Source organism: Cucurbita moschata, unplaced genomic scaffold (assembly GCF_002738365.1).
Source record: "Cucurbita moschata cultivar Rifu unplaced genomic scaffold, Cmos_1.0 Cmo_Scf00004, whole genome shotgun sequence".
Classification (NCBI taxonomy): Eukaryota; Viridiplantae; Streptophyta; class Magnoliopsida; order Cucurbitales; family Cucurbitaceae; genus Cucurbita; species Cucurbita moschata.
Genome location: NW_019268520.1, coordinates 2,541,635 through 2,560,009, shown reverse-complemented (window position 1 = coordinate 2,560,009; position 18,375 = coordinate 2,541,635). Strand labels below are relative to the sequence as shown.

The window sequence follows — 18,375 nt, the reverse complement described above, 5'->3', positions numbered from 1 at the left end:
ATGACACTATCACTTCGTACATTGCTTGCGTCTGAAACATTTATATATGTTTTTTGTGTTCTTTGCATCCACTAGAACATGACAGGAAGTTTCTCCTACACCATATAGAAAATCCTCAAAAGATTTGCATTATTTGCGGGCAACATTTCTCCTTGTTGCATTTCATTTAAACCATGATATCTTTTATTTGATCTTCCACTACCTTTTCGGGCTAAGTGGTAGTTGGTCTTTGTACGTTATTATTCTCTTTTTTTGCAAAGATTAGTATATTACGAAAAAAGGGGAACCTCGCAGTTCGAGGTCAAAACATAACTAGACAGAATAACTCACGATCTGAACCCAGCAAATCACAAGAAAATATTTTGAGGGGAAGATCTAAACGAAACCCGTATAGAAGATGCTTTCGATTAGACAAAGCTATCAAATGATTAAATGATTCTTATTATTACACGAAATGTAGAAACGAATATAGATGAATATAGCTAAATGGCCTGTGAATTGAACTTCAAAAGAAATGCCCAAAACCCCAATTCTAACTTCATTTCTTCCTCTGAAGCATTTGCTTGAACCAATGAGCTGACATCTTAGGGTACCTCTTAAGGTCATTTTTGTAGTCAACATACACAATCCCAAATCTGGAAGTGTACCCTGATAGCCATTCAAAGTTATCCAGCAATGACCAAGCGAAGTAACCCGTTACATTGGCGCCTTCGTCGATGGCTCTTTTCATATTTTGCAAGTACGTCTTGAAGTACTCAATTCTCTCTAAATCGAAAAGTGCTTCGGGGAGTTGGATGTCGGGTGTATCCCTACCTGTCGATTTCAAAAAAATCGTCACAAAAAGTAAATCAAATGACTTTGATTTCAATTATACTCTTAAATTTTGTAAAGTTTTTCGGAAGACTTGCCATCAAATTTACGAACCGAAAAAGCTGTATAGCTTATGTGTTGCTTAAATAAACAAATCTAAACAATATGATAAGTATGTTTGGAGATGCAAAAGCCTACCAAAATTATTTTGGAACAAACTTTATGAAACTTTTAAACGTTAGGAGTATGACTCAAACCAATGTATTTTTGATAATTGAATATGTACTCGATTCTTACCGTTCTCCGAAACAATAACATTAGGGTTTCCATAGCGCTCTTTGACATACATCAAGACTTTGTACATTCCCCATGGAACTTGGTAGAGCCAAAAAGTATGGGACTGAAAATTGATCATAATAGTATAGCAAAACTTTAAGCACTTAATAAAAAAGGAGCAATTAAACAAAGCAAATTAATAACTATTCATTCAAAATAATGGGCTACCCGTGGACCAATTGGTACTCCATTCTTCTCATCTGTTTGTGTAAACCAAAAGGTAGAGAGTGAAAGAAAATGAAGGAAATTAGTAAAGAAAGAACGTAAAATTTACTAATAAAGTAGAACGTTCGAAAATTTAAACCGAAGCTTTTCTCTAAGGAGTGTTCAAAAAATCCAATGACCTAAAAAACTTGATCAACCCAACCCAACTTAACCTAAATGGTACAGTTATGAACTCCCAACTCAACCTAAATGGTACCGTTATGAACTTATTTAGTTGGGTTGAGTTCAAATGAATGAAAACTTTACGGATTGAATTGGTTCATAAATTTCCTTAAAATTAATTAGGTTGAATCAAATTATCTTTGATTTATTATTAATTTAAAAAAAATACATTTTTCCTTATAATACTGAATTAAAGGTAATTTTTTAAAATATATATTGAAATTGAACCGTAATTTTAACTAAATATTTTAAAATAAATATATAAATGTTTTACAAATTAACATTTTATCTTTATTAAAAAAATTTAAATAAACAACTCGAACAACCAAACTCGAAAACTTTATGCTCAGATTGGATTGGATTTAAAATGATGTTTGGGTTTCAAAAAACGTTACAATTCAAATAAAAAAAAATGTTTCAACTAGATCCAAATGAATTCGAAAATGCTTGGAATGGAAGTGATTTTTTTTTTTTCAAAAGTCTTGGTTTTTGAGAGAGAGAGAGAGGATATTACAAGCAAAGCCAGCATGCCAATCATTCTGATAGCCAGGGGCAGAAGGATGAGGCCAATCTGGGTTGAACATATAGAAGCTCGTGTAATGGTTGATACCCAAAAAGTCTATGGATCCCTTCACCAAAGCAACCTCTTCTTCACTGAACTTTGGTAGCCTTTCTTTCACTATTGCTTGCATTGATGTTGGATATCTCCCATATGTAATTGGATGCAAAAACCTAAACCCACATCCAAAAAACAAAAACTTGTTAAAAAAATCACCATTCAAATTCATCCCCAAACCTTAATTTCCTCGAATAATACCAGCCAAGGTGGAAATCTCTTGCTCTTTGTGCTGCATAATTGTCCTTTTTTCCCCTCGTTAGAGGCTCGTAGTGCACAAAATCCAATAGAATCCCTATTCGGCCTCCTTGTGCTTTCTGAAAATGGCTCGCATTAGAACGAGAACAAACGGATTAATAACGATTCTCTAAATGTTAAAAGTGTCTTACGAGTCATGAAACTTGTAATTTTATACTTTGTCAATCGACCTATTAGGTCTAAAATTGAATTTGATGTATAATAGAATCTTAAAGTTTCGATTTCATATATCGTACGAGGAAATACGTTTGGAGACGTAAGAACTTAAACGGCATAGAATCTAATAAAGTGATGTTAGAGTTAAAAAGTTGTTTACTTGGAAATTGGTTCTATATGTATTCACAGCTGCAGCATGAGCGAGAATGATGTGGTGGGCTGCAATGTAAGGCTCAGTGCCCGAGTTTCCTTCCGTGCAATTTCCATACTCTTTAGAACACCTGCAAGGAGGGTTTATGCCATTGTCGAACCCTAACGCCGCTATCACTCTCGGTTCGTTGAACGTCATCCAATTCTTCACTCTATCACCAAAGTGATCAAAGCAAAATTCGGCAAAATTTGCAAAATCCTTCCTACATTTAGTACAAAATGAGATTCGTTTTAGATACCCTTCAACGGAAAAAGAAAAAGACGTATGCTCTCGATTTTTACACATCAAGACTTATTTTCATCTTAGAAAATGAAACTTTTCATCACTCGAGAACATAATTGAAACATACATCAAAATTCAGGATATTTTGGTGTAATTTAACATTTTCGTTTAAAAAAACTCGTTTCAAAATTCAATCGCATAATCGAAATAAACTTAAAAATTCAGGGTATGTCGTATAATTTAATTTAATTATTATTTATTTATTTATTGCAAATAATTTGATCAAACTTACACAATTTGCTTCCCCAATAGACCTCCATATCTCTCTTGAAGTGCCAATGGAAGATCATAGTGGTACAGATTTGCATATGGAGTAATACCTACAAAATAAATGTACATTTGAAAATAATATAACCATAATCATAAAAGAAATAATTAAAAAAAATGAAATTATAACAGTAATTATATAAGAAAATAAAAAAAAAATCCCTATTATTCGAAATTTAAAATAAAATAATTACCTTGGTCGATCATATAATTAATCAATTTGTTGTAATAAGCAACACCTTTCCAATTTACTTCACCTGTTCCATCTATACAAAAATAAAAGAAAAAATATATATAAAATTAAAAGTGAATTTAATAATTAAAAAAAAAAAAAACTAGATCAATCAATAATTTTAGGGTAATTACTTGGGAATATCCTCGGCCACGAGATCGAAAACCGATATGCATCGAAGTTCATTCTTTTCATAATATCAACGTCTTCCTGAATAATATCAATAATAAAAACATATCAAAAATTGAAAAACATGTTCGTTTTAAAATATATTAGTAGATAGAAATAAAAGACGGGGATCTTAAATTTTCAAAGATTACAAACCTTATATTTGTGATATTGATCTACTGCAACGTCTCCCGTGGCATTGCCAGCAATATTTCCTATTTAAATTCAAAATTATATAGAAATTGAAGGAAAATAACCTTAGAAAAAACAAATAGTTGAAAACATGTTACAAAACCTGGGATTTTAACGAAAGGATCCCAAATACTTTGTCCTCGACCCTCTTTGTTAGCCATTCCTTCTACTTGGTAAGCCGAAGTTGCCGTTCCAAACACAAATCCTTTTGCAAATGCATCTCTACTCAATCCTCCAGTATCGAACTTAATCTTCGAGAAATCGAAACCATAGGACAGATCGGTCGAGTCGATCTGACTTAAGTTAAAAAACACAAAAACAAAGAAGAATATACAACGAAGTTTCGTATTCATGGTTGAGATAAAGCTAGCTTTGTTTTGATTTCAACTCGTTTGAGTTTATATAACATGATAACGACGTATTTATGATAATTTTTTTATATGATTATTGGAATCTTTTAAGATTTTATAAATAAATCCATAATTTTTTTATTTAAAGTATTAATTAAAGTATTTTTGGGAAGAAATGAAGAGTTTAAAGTAAGGTGTTGAATTGAATGAATTAAAAAACGAAATTGAAGCTGTTTTTTTTTTTTTTTTTTTTTTTTTTTTTTTTTTGTTTATTTTCTTCCATTTTTGTAGGAAGTTTTAATATTTTATTCTATTAATGGTAATAAATTAATTTATAAGATAAAATTGTAATGAAAATATATTTGGATAGAATTTTTATCAACTCTTTGCTGAACATTAATGGTGGGGAATAATCTTATCCGATAACTAAAGAATTTTTTTATTTTTCGTGAATTTTTAAAATAAAAAAATTAAGAAATTAAATAATTATTAAATGAGACATATAAAATTATAAAAATATTTTCCAAAAACACATGTTTTCTTGTATTCTCAATCAAAAGGTAGCTTTTGGGAAATAATAATAATAATAATAATATATATATATATATATTTTCATTGCATGTATTTGAAAAATAAAATATTAAATTTAATATATCGTAACATCTAAGATAAATATGATTGAAACCTTGCGTTGATTTTACTCAACATAGAAGTATATTTTAATGTTTTATGAAGTCTTCCTTATTCTCGTCTCCTATTTTTACGAAACAATTTTATTTATTTATTTTTATGAATCAAGGTGGAAATTTTAAGGGAATTCTCAAAAATCTTTCTCCATTCATTTTTGCTAAGATTGGGATGGTGTCGGGTCGGGGACGAGGATGGAGAATGTCACTTCGTCCCCAGTCTCGTTTAGCTAATAAAAAAAAATCTCTCATCACTTCCTCTACCCCATTTGAGGTGAGTTCCCTTCATACCTTAGTCGCGCCGATTAAGTAGACATCTCTAATTAAAATTAAAAAAAAAAATAGTAAAACGAGTATGATGCTACAATTTTAAAAAATATGATTGACACAGCTCATATATAACTCATTATTTATAAAAAGAAAAAATAAAATTCATTTAGATTTTTTATTAAATTCTTAGGATCTTGTAATATTATATCTTTCTAAAATAAGAAAACAAATCACGAACAATGCACTAAAAATATCAATAATTGAAGAAAAAAAAGAAAAAAAAACTTGGAAATTGGTTTGATATTGTGACATTTTATTTATTTAAATAAATCTTGGAGATCCACGTTTTTTATTTTTTATTTTTTATTTTATTCTCAATTTTTAAAGAATGATCACTTTAATATATGTATATGGCGGTCATGAAGTTGCTCCCCTTGATTTGCGTTTGATAATGAAATTTTTTAAAATAATAATAATAATAATAAAAGAACCAATAAAAAAAAACTATTTGATAAATATTTAGAAAATGATACTTTTTCATGCAATTTTTTTAACTACTTTTTAGTTTTATTTTTGTAAATAAACATTTAAAATTTTAACCAAAAAAAACATGTTTTATTTTTTTATTTCTGTTTTCAAAATGTGTTTATAAATTTTACTTTCTAAAGCTATAAAAAAAACAAAAAAAAAAACGAGATATTGAGGTGTAAATAAACAACCTTCGTTCATATATTAACAATAAATGCATTTTTTAAATTCTTTTTTAAAATGCTGAAGTTATTAAAGCTATTTTTGAAAGAACACCCATTGTGTATATGAAATGAACATGAAGATGAAACTATGTTGTTGTTAGGAATCACGAGTTTCCACTATGATATTGTCTACTTTGAGCATAAGCTCTCGTGGCTTTGCTTTGAGCTTCCCCAAAAAGCCTCATACCAATGAAGATAGTATTCCTTACTTATAAACCCATGATCTTCCCTAAATTAACCAATGTGGGACTCACTCCCAATAATCCTCGACAGTTGTTGTGTGCTTTAGTTATGAACGCAACGCAAGCAGCCATCACAGACACATATGAACACTAAGCCTATAATCCATAAATAAGCAGATAACTTCTGAAGTCATAAAGGGTAGCAGCAAAACAAAGCTTACTCATCGTTTCTGTGCTTTCCTTCGTCTAGACTGAGCCTTCTGCCACTTCTTCTGGGAAACCATTTTGCTCTTTGGTTTCAGCTTCAGTTCTTGTGAGAATTTGAAATTTGGATCTCTCATGCGTGCTTGTATGTCCTTGAAAAATTGCATATTCAGTTTCTTCTCCCCTCCCTGCCTCAGCTCTGCATATTCAGGCCCTGACACTATGTTTTCGAATGCTCCTATTAAGATATCTACATCACTCATCACCTCCCACACATTCGTATATCGCCCATCCGGTCCTTTCTTCAGCTTCTTCAATGCATTCTCCACTGCTACTTTCCTGGCTTGTTTTCCAGGGGATAACTCTTCTGGTTTCTGTTCAGATTTCAATAGCTCCGAAATCGTTCGGTATTTCGATGTTTCCTCAAATTCAAATAGTCTATCTATGTATTTGTCACTACTTTCATTCGGGTAGGCCTCTGTAGGAGTATCGTCGTCGTCGTCGTCTTCACTACCAGTCCACAAGGTCTTCTCTTGGTCGCTCCCTGACCAAACACTCCATAATTCATCACTATCATCAGCATCAATCAAGTCTGAGTGTTCTTTTGCCTGCTGCCTTACCTTTCTTATCTCATCTTCGAGGCGGTTTTTTTTCGCTTCTTTATCGTCTTTCTCATTGTCGCTGTCTGTCCATAGAGTAGATTCTTCTTCATTCATCTGTTTTTCCCAGGCTTTCCTGAATTCCTTATCACCAGGCCGGACTTTTCCAAAAAGATCATAATGTTTGCGCTCATCACGTGAATATGATCTTGATACTGCATAATATATGAAATAGCAGAAGCTCATAATCAGAAGCACAAATCCTTAACTGCAAATTACAAAGGTTGAAGAATGTAAAATCATATACGTTCAAACAATTTAATGCTTTAAGAAACAGGCATAATCCTTCTCTGACAAATACTTAAACTTTCCTCTCCTTTTCTCCGTTACTGTTGTTTTCGCACATCCAAATCCAAACATGGTGACAATGACATGCCTGCAATCCAAAAGTGTTCCAGTTGGCCCTCTCAAATTCAGTACTTGACAATATTGTAAGTTGTCATAGGTTCATGTATCTCCTATGCATGTATTTGGTTCATAACTCTCATTTATTTAGTTCATCTCTCATTTATTTAGTTCATAACCTTTTGGTACATGAATCAAGATGATTCATGTATGACATAAATGTTTCTATGACTATATAAAGACTTGTCTAGCATTGTTTTGAGATGTCGGGTCATTGTCATTTTGTTAGAGGCAATAGGGAGGAACTTTGTAAGAGGGACTTTGTAGTGTGAGAGATACATTTGTAAACACTTTTGTTATAGTAATTGGCTACCACCCGTGGATAAAAGAGAATTTCTTCTTTCCAAACCACGTAAATCTATGTCTCTTTGTTTAATTTCTGTTTGTGGGTGTGTGAGTGTGATCAATCTTGCTTTCACTTCCGCTACAACAATTGGGTATCAGAACATTTTGGTTGTGGCGTTTGGGTACAACAATATATACGATCAATCTAATATTTCTCATTCCAATATTGAACAGAGTTGCCAGTTTACTGTTAATGCTTGCTTTTTTAGTACAAGTAGCCACAAGATTTGCTATCACTTTTTACTATTGTGTGAATTTTACTGGAGTTAGGAGTACTTAGCTGGGAATAAGAGATGTTTTAGAGATGACAGGAAGTTTGGTCTTTAACTACGTTATACGTCTCTTTTTCCAACGAGTTCTATAACTATCCTTTACAATCATTCTTGTTAGAGCCCTAGTTTATGTCTTTGTCTGAGCTCCTTTCATATTGGGCTTGTCTTTTCTCAATAAAACCTTGGTTTTTCATTCCATGTACATATTTTCTCGTCTCACAATGCAAAATCATGGCCAGCAAGCATACAGAAAATAGACAAATTATGTAAACCATCCCACTTTACACACTCCATGAGAAAGTAAACACAAAAGCAACATTCATTGCCGAGCAAAAGATATAAAATCCAATGACCAAGCCTACACTACCGAAGCCAGAAATGAAAATTTTGCAAGTGCCCAACAGCAGCTTCATTCAGGACTTTTAACAAACAGGTGGTGCGCACAACAAATTAGTGTATGATCAAACATTGCCACCACAAGCGATCAACATATGACTTCCAAACTTCATAACAAACACCATCCCCATTCACCAATCAACCCCATAATCAAGCCAACAAGTACAGAAAAGTATAAAATCGAAGACGCAAATTTTAAGCCACCCAACACTTGCCTTGGAAATTTGGCCGAAACCCATAATCGACCCAAGGTTTTGAACTTCTTGCACCATAATCCGAGACAACAGCTAGCAATCTGAAGAAAAGACAATTGGTTAGATATACATATACATATATATTGTCTGTAAGAGTGTTGGATTCAATATCGAAACAGAAATCGAAATGCAAGTAGAAGGAACAAACATGAAATTGACTTAAATTGATTAGGAATCTGAGAGTAAAAGGCTAGGGGAGGAGAAGGCTGGCCTTGAAGAAGATGAATGCAGAACAGAGTGAAGAAGAACAAGGCGGGAACGGAGCCTACAAACGTTCATTTTCTATCTCGAATGTGGGATTTTCTCAACGGCTTCGGGAACCATTTAACTCCTTTTCCATCTCATTTCGTTACATAGGGAGAAATGAGAACTTAATTTTTCATTTTATTTGTTTTTTTTTTTTTTTTAATATCTCAAAATAAATTTTAATCAAAGAAATTAAAAAAAAATAATAATAATATGAAAAATTATTTAAATAAAGATAATTTAGAGTCATATATCGATTGGTTTGGGTCGGAAAATCTTTTGGACCAACCCAAACAAAATTGATAACCCAACCGAACTCTACATTTCTTTAGTTAGATTGTCCAATTTTTTTTAATAATATTTTTAAAAATTATATTTATCCGTACTATATGTCATATTAATAACTAAAATCTCGTAAAATTTAAATATTAAACATTCACAAATCATAACGCACCACCAAATGTTAAATATTTTTAATTTTCACAATAATATTAAAAGTTAGTGATATGAACTATAACCAAAGAATTTCCATACCTCAAGGTCCAATTACAAGGACAAGAGTCAATGAGCTACAACAAACCTTGTACACTTATATTCAAGCTAGAGTGAACTCATCAACAAAGAGATGCATTAAATGCACTTTAAATTACATTTAATGCACTCGGCTAAATTTATGGAACTAGTCCAAAGACATTGGATTGTAACCCTATTTACGGGTTAGTTAGGTTGACCTAACAAAAAAAAATAATAAATACCGAACCAACTAAATTTTTTTATTTTTTAAAACTTAAACCCAACCTAAATTATTTATTTATTTATTTTAATCTAACTTAATTTTTATGATTTGGGTTGATCACGCCTGATGTATCAAAAATATTTTTAAAATGATGTCCTTTCTAAGAATATTTATATGCAAAATAGAGAAGAATAAAATAATAATCCATGACATGAAATTCAATTTGATGTGACCATTTTTAATAAATAATTATAAACATTAGATTCTAAGGTCACAAAGTTTGATTTCCGCTAACTTTCGGCTGAAGAAATAATTCTCCATATTAATGGGACATCATTTAGGATTTTTAAATTATAGGGTTTTCTTAATCTTTAATTAATCTAAATAAATAAATGAATAGGTTTCAATTATCCTTATATTTGCTAATTTAAATAATTGATTACAAAAAATAATTTTGGTTCTTAAAATATTTACAAAAAGAAATGATTTAATTCATATAGTCTAAACTTTAATTTATAATATAGTCCTGTATTTTTATATATTTTGAAACTTCGGTTTAGAACAACTTAAATTATATATTTATATTTGTGTATATTAGAGAATTGATTAATCAAGATTTAATATTTTTAATTAAAATCAAGTTTATACTTCGGTCTAATTGAGGGAGTTCGGGTTGGTTGGATTGGTAATCCAACTCAACCTGACATTGTTTCACAACTAACTCAACCCAACACTTTATATTCAGGTTATGTTGTTGGGTTTAATTAAAAAAAAATTAATTAATTAATTAAACAACGGCGATAATTGTTACTACAAACTCATGACGAACCGTTGCAATTAGGTGGTGAATAGCTACAACTGGGCAGCTGAACTGCAGCAACTGGACTACAAACAATTGCAACTAGACTACTGTAAGTGAGTATGTGATATGAACTAAGAGACATCAATCATACAATATACTTCAATAAAGATGTAAAGAAAATATTGTTGAAATTATAAAAAAAAAATATTCAATTCATATCACATCGAAGAAGAATGAAGTTTCATTGTTATAAATTTTGGGTAAGTTACAATTTAGAGTAGTTTAGAGTTTCATTCATATATTTTAAGACTTTTTATTTACTTTAGGCTACATTTATATGAATTATAGTCATAAAATATGAATGTTATATCTTTTGGAATGTGTATAAAATCATAATCTGAATCTTACTCCCCTTAAACTGATTTCTTGTCAGTATGTTTGTCTTAAAAACGGAAGGTAAAAGAAAGAAATAAGGCTTGTGAATCTATGGAGGGGACACGATAACAAACGACAAGACAACCCTAAAATTTTTTATATTTATTTTCTGATCGGATAGTCAAATCCACCTTAAGCATACTAAACTCAACCTGACCCAGCCTACTCGGTTTTTAGAAAACTAAACTCAACCCAACACGGTAACCTATCTAACCCAATTCGACTCTTATAATTCAGGCTGAGTTGATTTAAATTATCGGTTGTCGAGTTTATTGTACCCCTAAATAAAATTTATATTTTCCTACTCCAATTTTAAAATGTTTTGTTCACCTAACCTTCAATTTTAAAGAAAAAATCATTATTATTTTTTATTACTGTGTATTTACTTAAAAAAAGAAAAAAAGAAAAGGGACCACGTATATTCATTTAATTGAAACAAACATTTTGAAAATCATACTTTTATTTGGTGCATTATCAATAAGAATAAAAAATTAAAATTAAAATTAAATTTTGTGGGTTAGAATCCCAAGGGCATTTCTTTTATCATGCAAAAGTTGGACCAAAATATCTATTTCATTTTCCAATTTAATATGTAATTACTAACAAAATTTTCAAACTTTCATTAGAATTTTTAATTCTAAAAAAATTAAAAATTTAATTAGTATAAAATAAACTTTTATTTAATCCAACTTTAGAACTTAAAAATATGTGAATTCTAAAAATATTGAATATATAAAATGGGTACGATGCTTAAGTGAGTTACCAAAAATAAATGTACACCTTATTGGTACGAGTATTAATTATCAATTCATTTAGGTATTTTTTAACCAATCATAAGTCTTGTTTTCAACACCTGAATAAAGAAGGTGTATATGAATGAACCAATACCACATTTGAATGAGAATATAATAATTAAAAAAGATTTTAAAAAAAAATTAATTATATGTTGGATAACCTTTTAGAAATTTTCTTGGGATGCCGAAAAGATTCTTGTTGTTTGTAGAGATAGTCTTCACTTTTAACAAGCGAGAAGTAGATAATATAATCATGTCATCGAAGAATGTCAAAGTCATCTTGGGCTAAGAAGCGAGAAGTAGATAACATGATCATGTTATAGAGGAACGTCAGGGTCATCTTGGACATGGATCGTTACACGTTTCATTCATGCACCCATCATTTATAATAGGTGAATAGGTCACGGGAGAATTTAATAAATAGAAAAAGGGGAATAGATATAGGTTATTCCACTAAGTAATGTAAAGCCAGAAGATGAGGAAGTATGGTTGAAAAATGAGGCACATTCATTGTCACGTAGTGCATTATTAGAACATAAAAATGGTTTCTTTTTAATTTATGTCTTTTTCTTTTTTACAATAATGAATATTTTAGGAAATAATTACTTAATTTTGGGCCTTGAATCATGGGTGGGAGTTATTTTCAAACATTCTTAAACTAAATATGAAATTCATCACAATTATTCATCTTTTTAATATCTTTTTATGTTTGGTTCTAACTAATATTTTAAATCTAACCACTTTTTTCTTTAATATATTGAAAAATTTAGGATAACATAATTACGATATTAAATTTTTGTCGCATTTTTTATTGACTATTTTCATATATCCATAAATTTGATATCGACGTAATGTCACTTATGTGAATATATTTAAATAATATATTTTAACTTCTTTAAAAAAATTTAAATAATTATTTACTAATTTTTAAAAAATGAAATTATAAGTTTAGTCATTAAAGTTTATTTATTAGGTTGAAAAAAAAATAAAAAAATTAAAAGTTAATCGAGCTATTTATATAAATTTAAATTTTAGTTCTAAAACCCTAAATTTTTAGTTTTATGGTTTGGTTAACTTTAAAAAATTAAAAAAAAATTAAATATGTAATTTTAAAAATTATGTATTTTTAATAGATATGAAGGTTTAAAATTATATATTTTAAACACGTGTTCAAAAGGTGTTTGAAATTATAGATTTATAAACCATAAAACTACTTGTAATTACTCATTGAATATAAAATATTATTAATCAATTTATAAATATGTTTTTGTGTTATTATTATTATTATTATTTTGTATAATTATTATTACAGTATCATGTAATTCATAATATTTTATATCATGAACATTTTAATTTAACAAAAAAAAAATGTAATGAGTTTATAACAAGAAATGAAAGTTTTATTTTTTAATATAAACATAGGATTAAAGTTTTTTAATTTAGAGTCGGAGTACAATAGAACATTAAAAGCATCTTTTCACGTTATTCCGTACAATACAATTTTACACGAGAGAGATAAAAAAGAAAGGGTTTCATTGTCGACAACGACACAACTCAAACGAAAAAAAAACCCTCCTCCGAGTTGATTTCTTCAGCACTTCCTTCTTGAAGTTCTTTGGTCTGCACCCGAGCGTGTTCAACCAAAAACGATAGCGGGAGAACGAAAACTACATGATGGAACAAGCATTGACATTGTCATCACTAAAAACAGAGACATAGTTGTCTTCATGTGCTGTCGGAAAAGCTTGCACAACATTCCTAACAAACCCAGCCGGAGCCTTCTTGTCATAAGCTCCTGAGGCGTAAGGGTAATGGACAAGATGCTGTGGAATGTAAGGCCAAAATTCAGCTCTTTTTCCTGTGCTTTTTACTCTCTTAAGCACTTTTTTTGCATCAACATACCCACTAACCCTCACCCTATGTTGCTTCCTCATCACTTCCACCGTCTTCACTCCTACATCGATCGATGTTCGGGTCATTTTTCAACTTCATATCTTAAATGGTTGCAAACAGAGAACAAATATCGAAACTTATTAAGCTATACTCGGTTAGCTGTTCTAACAGTTTCGAGTAAACGTGTTTGCTAGGGAGAGGTTTCCACACCCTTATAAAGAATGTTTCGTTCTCCACTCCAACCGAAATGGGATCTCACAATCCACCCCCTTCGAGGTCCAGCGTCCTCGCTGACACTCGTTTCTCAGATGTGGGATCTCACAGAAAGGTACCCTTTTAAGATCCGAGGCAACATCACGTTGTAAGAACTTGATCAGTTAACGAGAGGGAGACAAAATGATCTGACCTTTCATGGAAGTGACGGCGTTTCTAACTCTTCTTTCACATCCATCACAATCCATCTTCACTTTAATCTCGATCGTCTAAAAAAAAACACGTAACATGAATCAAAAAGACATAAAACATGGGAAAATTGTGAACAAATTGTTGGTGTACCTGCATAGGCTTGTGTTTGCTTGTTGTTGTAGTTGATGAGACAGTGCAAAAGTTGGAAAGGTAATCAAGAGCTCCCATTTTTGGTTTGTCTTTCCCACAAAGCAAAGCCAAAGAGGGTTTGGGTCATAAACAAGAGAGGCACCATATGGGTTTAAATAAGAACAATTAATTTAATGAAATGGGGCATTTAATTTTAGCCTTTAAGATTATCTTAAAGATAAGTACAAAAGCATAATCATTTGCGTAGAAAATATAGAGAAAAAGGGGTTTGAAATCATGAAAGTCGCAATATTTTGGATTAATGTTGGTTATGGGTGTCACACTTTTCCTTATCTTTTTGCCTATTTTTTATTTTTATGCTTTACAGTTGTTTGTAATAATGGTGTAATATCCTATTTTATCTAATGAATTGGGTAATTCAAAAATTTTATCAATTCAATATGTATTTAGATTGATTATTTAGTTAGAGGTGGGTTAAAATTAATTTGAATTAAATTGTTTTATAAAGTTGGAATTTAGTTTTAAAAAAAGAAGGTCCCACCGAGATTTGAACTCGGGCTACTAGATTCAGAGTCCAATGTCCTAACCACTAGACTATGGGACCTTTTCTTCATAAATGTAGTTAATTGACTTACTCCAATAATTTAGTTTATAGATTGTAATTCAATTTAATTTTAAAAAATAAATAGATAAATAAAGGAAAAATAAATAAATTAGATTTAAAAAAAAGATAGATAAAAGGAAAAAGATAAAAATAAAAAAATAGATAGATAGATATAGGAAAAAGATTTAAAAAAATAGATAGATGAAGGAAAAAGAAAAAAAAAATAGTTACAAAATAAATAAATAGATAGATAAAGGAAAAGGAATAAAAAAAATAGTTATAAAATAAATAAATAGATAGATAAAGGAAAAAGAATGAAAACAAGGTCCTACCGAGATTTGAACTCGGGTTACTGGATTCAGAGTCCAATGTCCTAACCACTAGACCATAGGACCTTTTGGTTTACGAGTGGCTACATAAAAATAAATATAAAATATAATACAGATTATTTATATGAAGTTGTTTTGTTATTATAATTTATTATTCTCATTTTAAATCGTGATTAAATTATCTTTATTAGGTGCAAGTTTTGAATTGGAATATCATTAAAAAGATTATAGAAAAGTCTAAAATTAAATGGGTAACTATGAACTTCCTCCCAAAATTATAGCTGTTGTGTTTATTATTTCGGGAGACTTTGAAAAAATAATAAAATTTATTTTATGATATCTAATTGATATTAAATTAATAAAAATATAAATGGTCAAAATCAACATAACTTTAATTAATATATTTTATTTACTTTTTACGCTTAGGAAGATAGGAACGAAGACAAACCGACATAATTTATGAACTCATTTACAAAACTAAGAGAGAGAAATTAAATTTTTCATTATCAGCGATAATCAACACGTACCTTTAGATTGAAAGTTCATATCTTTGTATTTGAACCGTACCAAACTATAACTATGAAGAAAAGGCGGTGAAAAATGGGTCGAGAGCTGAAACTCAAAGCACTAGCTTCCACTTTGCTGACTGTAGCTAAAAGAGACTCGAATCTTTAGAGGCTCCTCCTTACCCACAGTCAACAAAGGGAAGCTAAGTCTTCATTCATGCTTGTGATGAGCACCAAAACGACGCCGTTCCCAAGCCAACCACTTTCTCTCCACTTCCTTCTCATGTTTTGTCATATCACATCACCTCTATTTATAAGGTCCCCAAGCCCCTTTGATCCCAAAGGCGAAATGACAAAACTACCCCCAAACTTTGACTTATTACGACCTTACGTCGAATTCAAAATTCCTTTTATTGATATGACACATTTGGTAAATTCAATTAATTTATATAAGTATTTTAAGTAATGCATAGCATAACGTATCTCGCTAACTTAAGTAGGCTATTAAAATTGATAATATCAAAGAAAAAAATAAGAATAATCTCTTATAAATGAAGGAGTAAAGTTTCGAAAAAAAGGTATGTTGAAATATAATACCAATCAATTTAGGTTGGATGGTTCGATCTTTTCAAGGTATTGAACCATTTGGATTGTGTTGTGTTGTGTTGGGTCATATTCTTTTCGGTTTGGGTTATGTTAAATTTTTGAAAAACCAAAATCGAGTTGATAATTTTTTGATTAGGTTAAACCGAAAAATAGTATTAGAGCTCACCCACCCTAATTCAAGTCGATTCATGGATGGTCAATTTTTTTGGTTGGGTTTGATATCCTTGATGATTTCCATTTTTTCTTTTTTTAATCAAATATTCAAAATAAAAGTTAAATTAAATTAAGTATACATAAAAATACAGTAATTAAAGCGGTCAAACGGTAAAAAAAAAAAAAAAAGAATCAAATTAAGGAAATTTATTCCGTCAAACGGTAAAATAAAAAGGATCAATATAAGGAAATTTATTACACTACAAAGTATAATAAAAAGAAAATTTATTACAACTGTGAGTTAAAACAATTTTAGTGTAGAGGTTAAAAAAGGAAAACATAAATAATTAATGAACATTCGCGAGTATTTGGGAGCAAATATTTTCTGGACCGTTGGATCTTCCGCTCCCGCTGATCCCATTGCCTTTAAATGCCTCCTCTGTCTCTCGCTGTCTTGAGCGCCAAGTAAACTAACAAACCACATTCATCTCTCTCTCTGCTCTTCTCCCGGAATTCGCAGCAATGGTTAGAGGAAAATTGAGCTTCAATCTGATTAGGAACCGCAAATCTCGATGCTCCACGTTCAAGCAGAGGAAGAACAGTTTGATGAAGAAGGCTTACGAGCTTTCCACGCTTTGCGACGTAAGAACATGTGTTCTCATCAATGGCCCTGGCTTTGCGCCTGATGAAGATCCGTCGCTTTCCTCTGTGGAATTTCACACTTGGCCTTCGAATCGCAGCGAGGTTGAACATATGATTCATGCCTACAAGAACGGAAACTGTAATTTTCAGAAACGGAAGTGTTTCGATTTGAGTGATTACTTCTCGGATCGGAAGAGAAAATTGGTAACAGAGATGTGTAAGCATCGCGAGAAGGTTGGGAAAATCATGTGGCCTGACTGGGATGAGCGGCTTGATTGTTTATCGGAACAGCAATTGAGAGAGTTCATGAATGGATTGGATTCGAGAATCGAAGCCGCTGGTAGAATGGTTGATTTCATGGACGCTGATAACGAGAATCTGTTCGGAATGTTTTCGTGTGAGGAGTACGAAAATGTTGTTCAAATGGGAGGGGATTCGAGTACTCCAGTGCCGCCATTGGTTGAATTGGAGTCCCCTGATTCTTTGAATAGCCCTAACCCTAATAAGCATGAAATTGGGTGTAATTTTGAGAATCTTGAATTTCTGTTAGAGGACGAGGATGAGAACTACATGGCTCTTTACGCAAATCTCATGAACGATGAATTTGATGAATGCAACGATATCGAACAATGGTTGAGGACGGGTAACTTCTAATCCTCCGACATTGGAATTCATGTTGATTTGGTACTAACTCATTTTTTTGTACTGTAAAAATGTGAGACTATTCTCAAGTCTCACTCTCTGTTAGCTCTGTAAATTTTACTAATATTAAATAATGCACTCTGCATTTAGTGTTCTTCGTAAATTCTGTAATCTTGTTTGTTACTCATGTACGACGAATTCACAAAAAAAAATAAAATAATAATAATAAAATAAATAATAACGTGAAACTGTGGATCTTGGGTTCGGGTCGGTCAACCCATACACAGCCTAATGGGAAACCGGCCAGGCGTGGCCCGTAAGCCCACCTTGTCGCTCATGCCACAAACACGTGTCGCGTATACCTGGTGTGTCGATCCGAACTCCGCCACGTTTCGCCTCCCTAGGGTGACACATGATGCCTCATGCAGACAGGGCAACTCCTTTTCTGCTCCATTCGATCGGCCCGGCCCAACGCGCGTTCCCTCGCGGCCCAGCCTCACGACGCGCGCACCCGAGAACGTGACCCGGAACGCCACCCGACACTCTCTTCCTCTCCCACAACGACACGTGTCGCGTATGCGGACGTTGACTCCTTCGACTTAAGGCGGCCCGATGTTAATTTATGGTAAAAAAACAAGATGAACGTTCTAATTAGTTTGTTTAAGTTAATTATTTTTATTATTTTTTACTTAATAAATAACCATATTTTCATTTTATGAATGGTAAATAAATAAACATTTTT

General features: G+C 31.4%; 4 protein-coding genes and 2 non-coding genes across 6 annotated transcripts; 1 reads left to right on the top strand and 5 right to left on the bottom strand.

Annotated features, from left to right (window-relative positions):
* Nucleotides 1-531: 531 nt before the first annotated feature.
* Nucleotides 532-4,268, bottom strand: LOC111441704 (beta-glucosidase 44-like). The gene is made up of 11 exons (XM_023078791.1): nt 4,019-4,268; nt 3,880-3,938; nt 3,690-3,765; nt 3,518-3,589; nt 3,289-3,376; nt 2,724-2,976; nt 2,351-2,466; nt 2,048-2,265; nt 1,315-1,346; nt 1,108-1,210; nt 532-813 (listed from the first exon to the last, which is right to left on the bottom strand). The coding sequence occupies exons 1-11, from the start codon at nt 4,266-4,268 to the stop codon at nt 539-541; spliced, it is 1,542 nt and encodes a 513-aa protein (XP_022934559.1). The 3' UTR covers nt 532-538.
* Nucleotides 4,269-6,161: 1,893 nt separating this feature from the next.
* LOC111442102 lies at nt 6,162-9,040 on the bottom strand. Its single transcript, XM_023079375.1, has 3 exons — nt 8,902-9,040; nt 8,652-8,731; nt 6,162-7,173 (listed from the first exon to the last, which is right to left on the bottom strand). Exons 1-3 carry the CDS (start codon nt 8,967-8,969, stop codon nt 6,377-6,379), a joined length of 945 nt encoding a protein of 314 aa, XP_022935143.1. The 5' UTR covers nt 8,970-9,040; the 3' UTR covers nt 6,162-6,376.
* A 4,114-nt stretch (nt 9,041-13,154) lies between these two features.
* Nucleotides 13,155-14,298, bottom strand: LOC111442100 (heavy metal-associated isoprenylated plant protein 21-like). Its single transcript, XM_023079372.1, has 3 exons — nt 14,152-14,298; nt 14,003-14,078; nt 13,155-13,657 (listed from the first exon to the last, which is right to left on the bottom strand). The coding sequence occupies exons 1-3, from the start codon at nt 14,227-14,229 to the stop codon at nt 13,371-13,373; spliced, it is 441 nt and encodes a 146-aa protein (XP_022935140.1). The 5' UTR covers nt 14,230-14,298; the 3' UTR covers nt 13,155-13,370.
* Nucleotides 14,299-14,683: 385 nt separating this feature from the next.
* On the bottom strand, nt 14,684-14,755 carry TRNAQ-CUG. The gene has a single exon. It is a non-coding gene; the product is annotated as a tRNA-Gln (tRNA).
* Nucleotides 14,756-15,078: 323 nt separating this feature from the next.
* Nucleotides 15,079-15,150, bottom strand: TRNAQ-CUG. The gene has a single exon. It is a non-coding gene; the product is annotated as a tRNA-Gln (tRNA).
* Nucleotides 15,151-16,751: 1,601 nt separating this feature from the next.
* Nucleotides 16,752-17,687, top strand: LOC111442271 (agamous-like MADS-box protein AGL14). The gene has a single exon (XM_023079593.1). It carries the CDS (start codon nt 16,872-16,874, stop codon nt 17,643-17,645), a length of 774 nt encoding a protein of 257 aa, XP_022935361.1. The 5' UTR covers nt 16,752-16,871; the 3' UTR covers nt 17,646-17,687.
* Nucleotides 17,688-18,375: the final 688 nt, after the last annotated feature.

What these genes read in the sequence shown, in the direction of transcription:
- LOC111441704 (XM_023078791.1), bottom strand. Translation starts at nt 4,268, where the DNA reads ATGAATACGAAACTTCGTTGTATATTCTTCTTTGTTTTTGTGTTTTTT. An exon ending in TAATTATATGATCGACCAAG is followed by an intron (nt 3,377 to 3,517) that starts GTAATTATTTTA and finishes TTTATTTTGTAG; the next exon opens with GTATTACTCCATATGCAAAT. An exon ending in AGAGATTTCCACCTTGGCTG is followed by an intron (nt 2,266 to 2,350) that starts GTATTATTCGAG and finishes ATGTGGGTTTAG; the next exon opens with GTTTTTGCATCCAATTACAT.
- LOC111442102 (XM_023079375.1), bottom strand. Translation starts at nt 8,969, where the DNA reads ATGAACGTTTGTAGGCTCCGTTCCCGCCTTGTTCTTCTTCACTCTGTT. An exon ending in CTGCATTCATCTTCTTCAAG is followed by an intron (nt 8,732 to 8,901) that starts GCCAGCCTTCTC and finishes TCTTTTCTTCAG; the next exon opens with ATTGCTAGCTGTTGTCTCGG. An exon ending in GTTTCGGCCAAATTTCCAAG is followed by an intron (nt 7,174 to 8,651) that starts GCAAGTGTTGGG and finishes TATATTATGCAG; the next exon opens with TATCAAGATCATATTCACGT.
- LOC111442100 (XM_023079372.1), bottom strand. Translation starts at nt 14,229, where the DNA reads ATGGGAGCTCTTGATTACCTTTCCAACTTTTGCACTGTCTCATCAACT. An exon ending in GCAAACACAAGCCTATGCAG is followed by an intron (nt 14,079 to 14,151) that starts GTACACCAACAA and finishes GTTTTTTTTTAG; the next exon opens with ACGATCGAGATTAAAGTGAA. An exon ending in CGCCGTCACTTCCATGAAAG is followed by an intron (nt 13,658 to 14,002) that starts GTCAGATCATTT and finishes CGATCGATGTAG; the next exon opens with GAGTGAAGACGGTGGAAGTG.
- LOC111442271 (XM_023079593.1), top strand. Translation starts at nt 16,872, where the DNA reads ATGGTTAGAGGAAAATTGAGCTTCAATCTGATTAGGAACCGCAAATCT.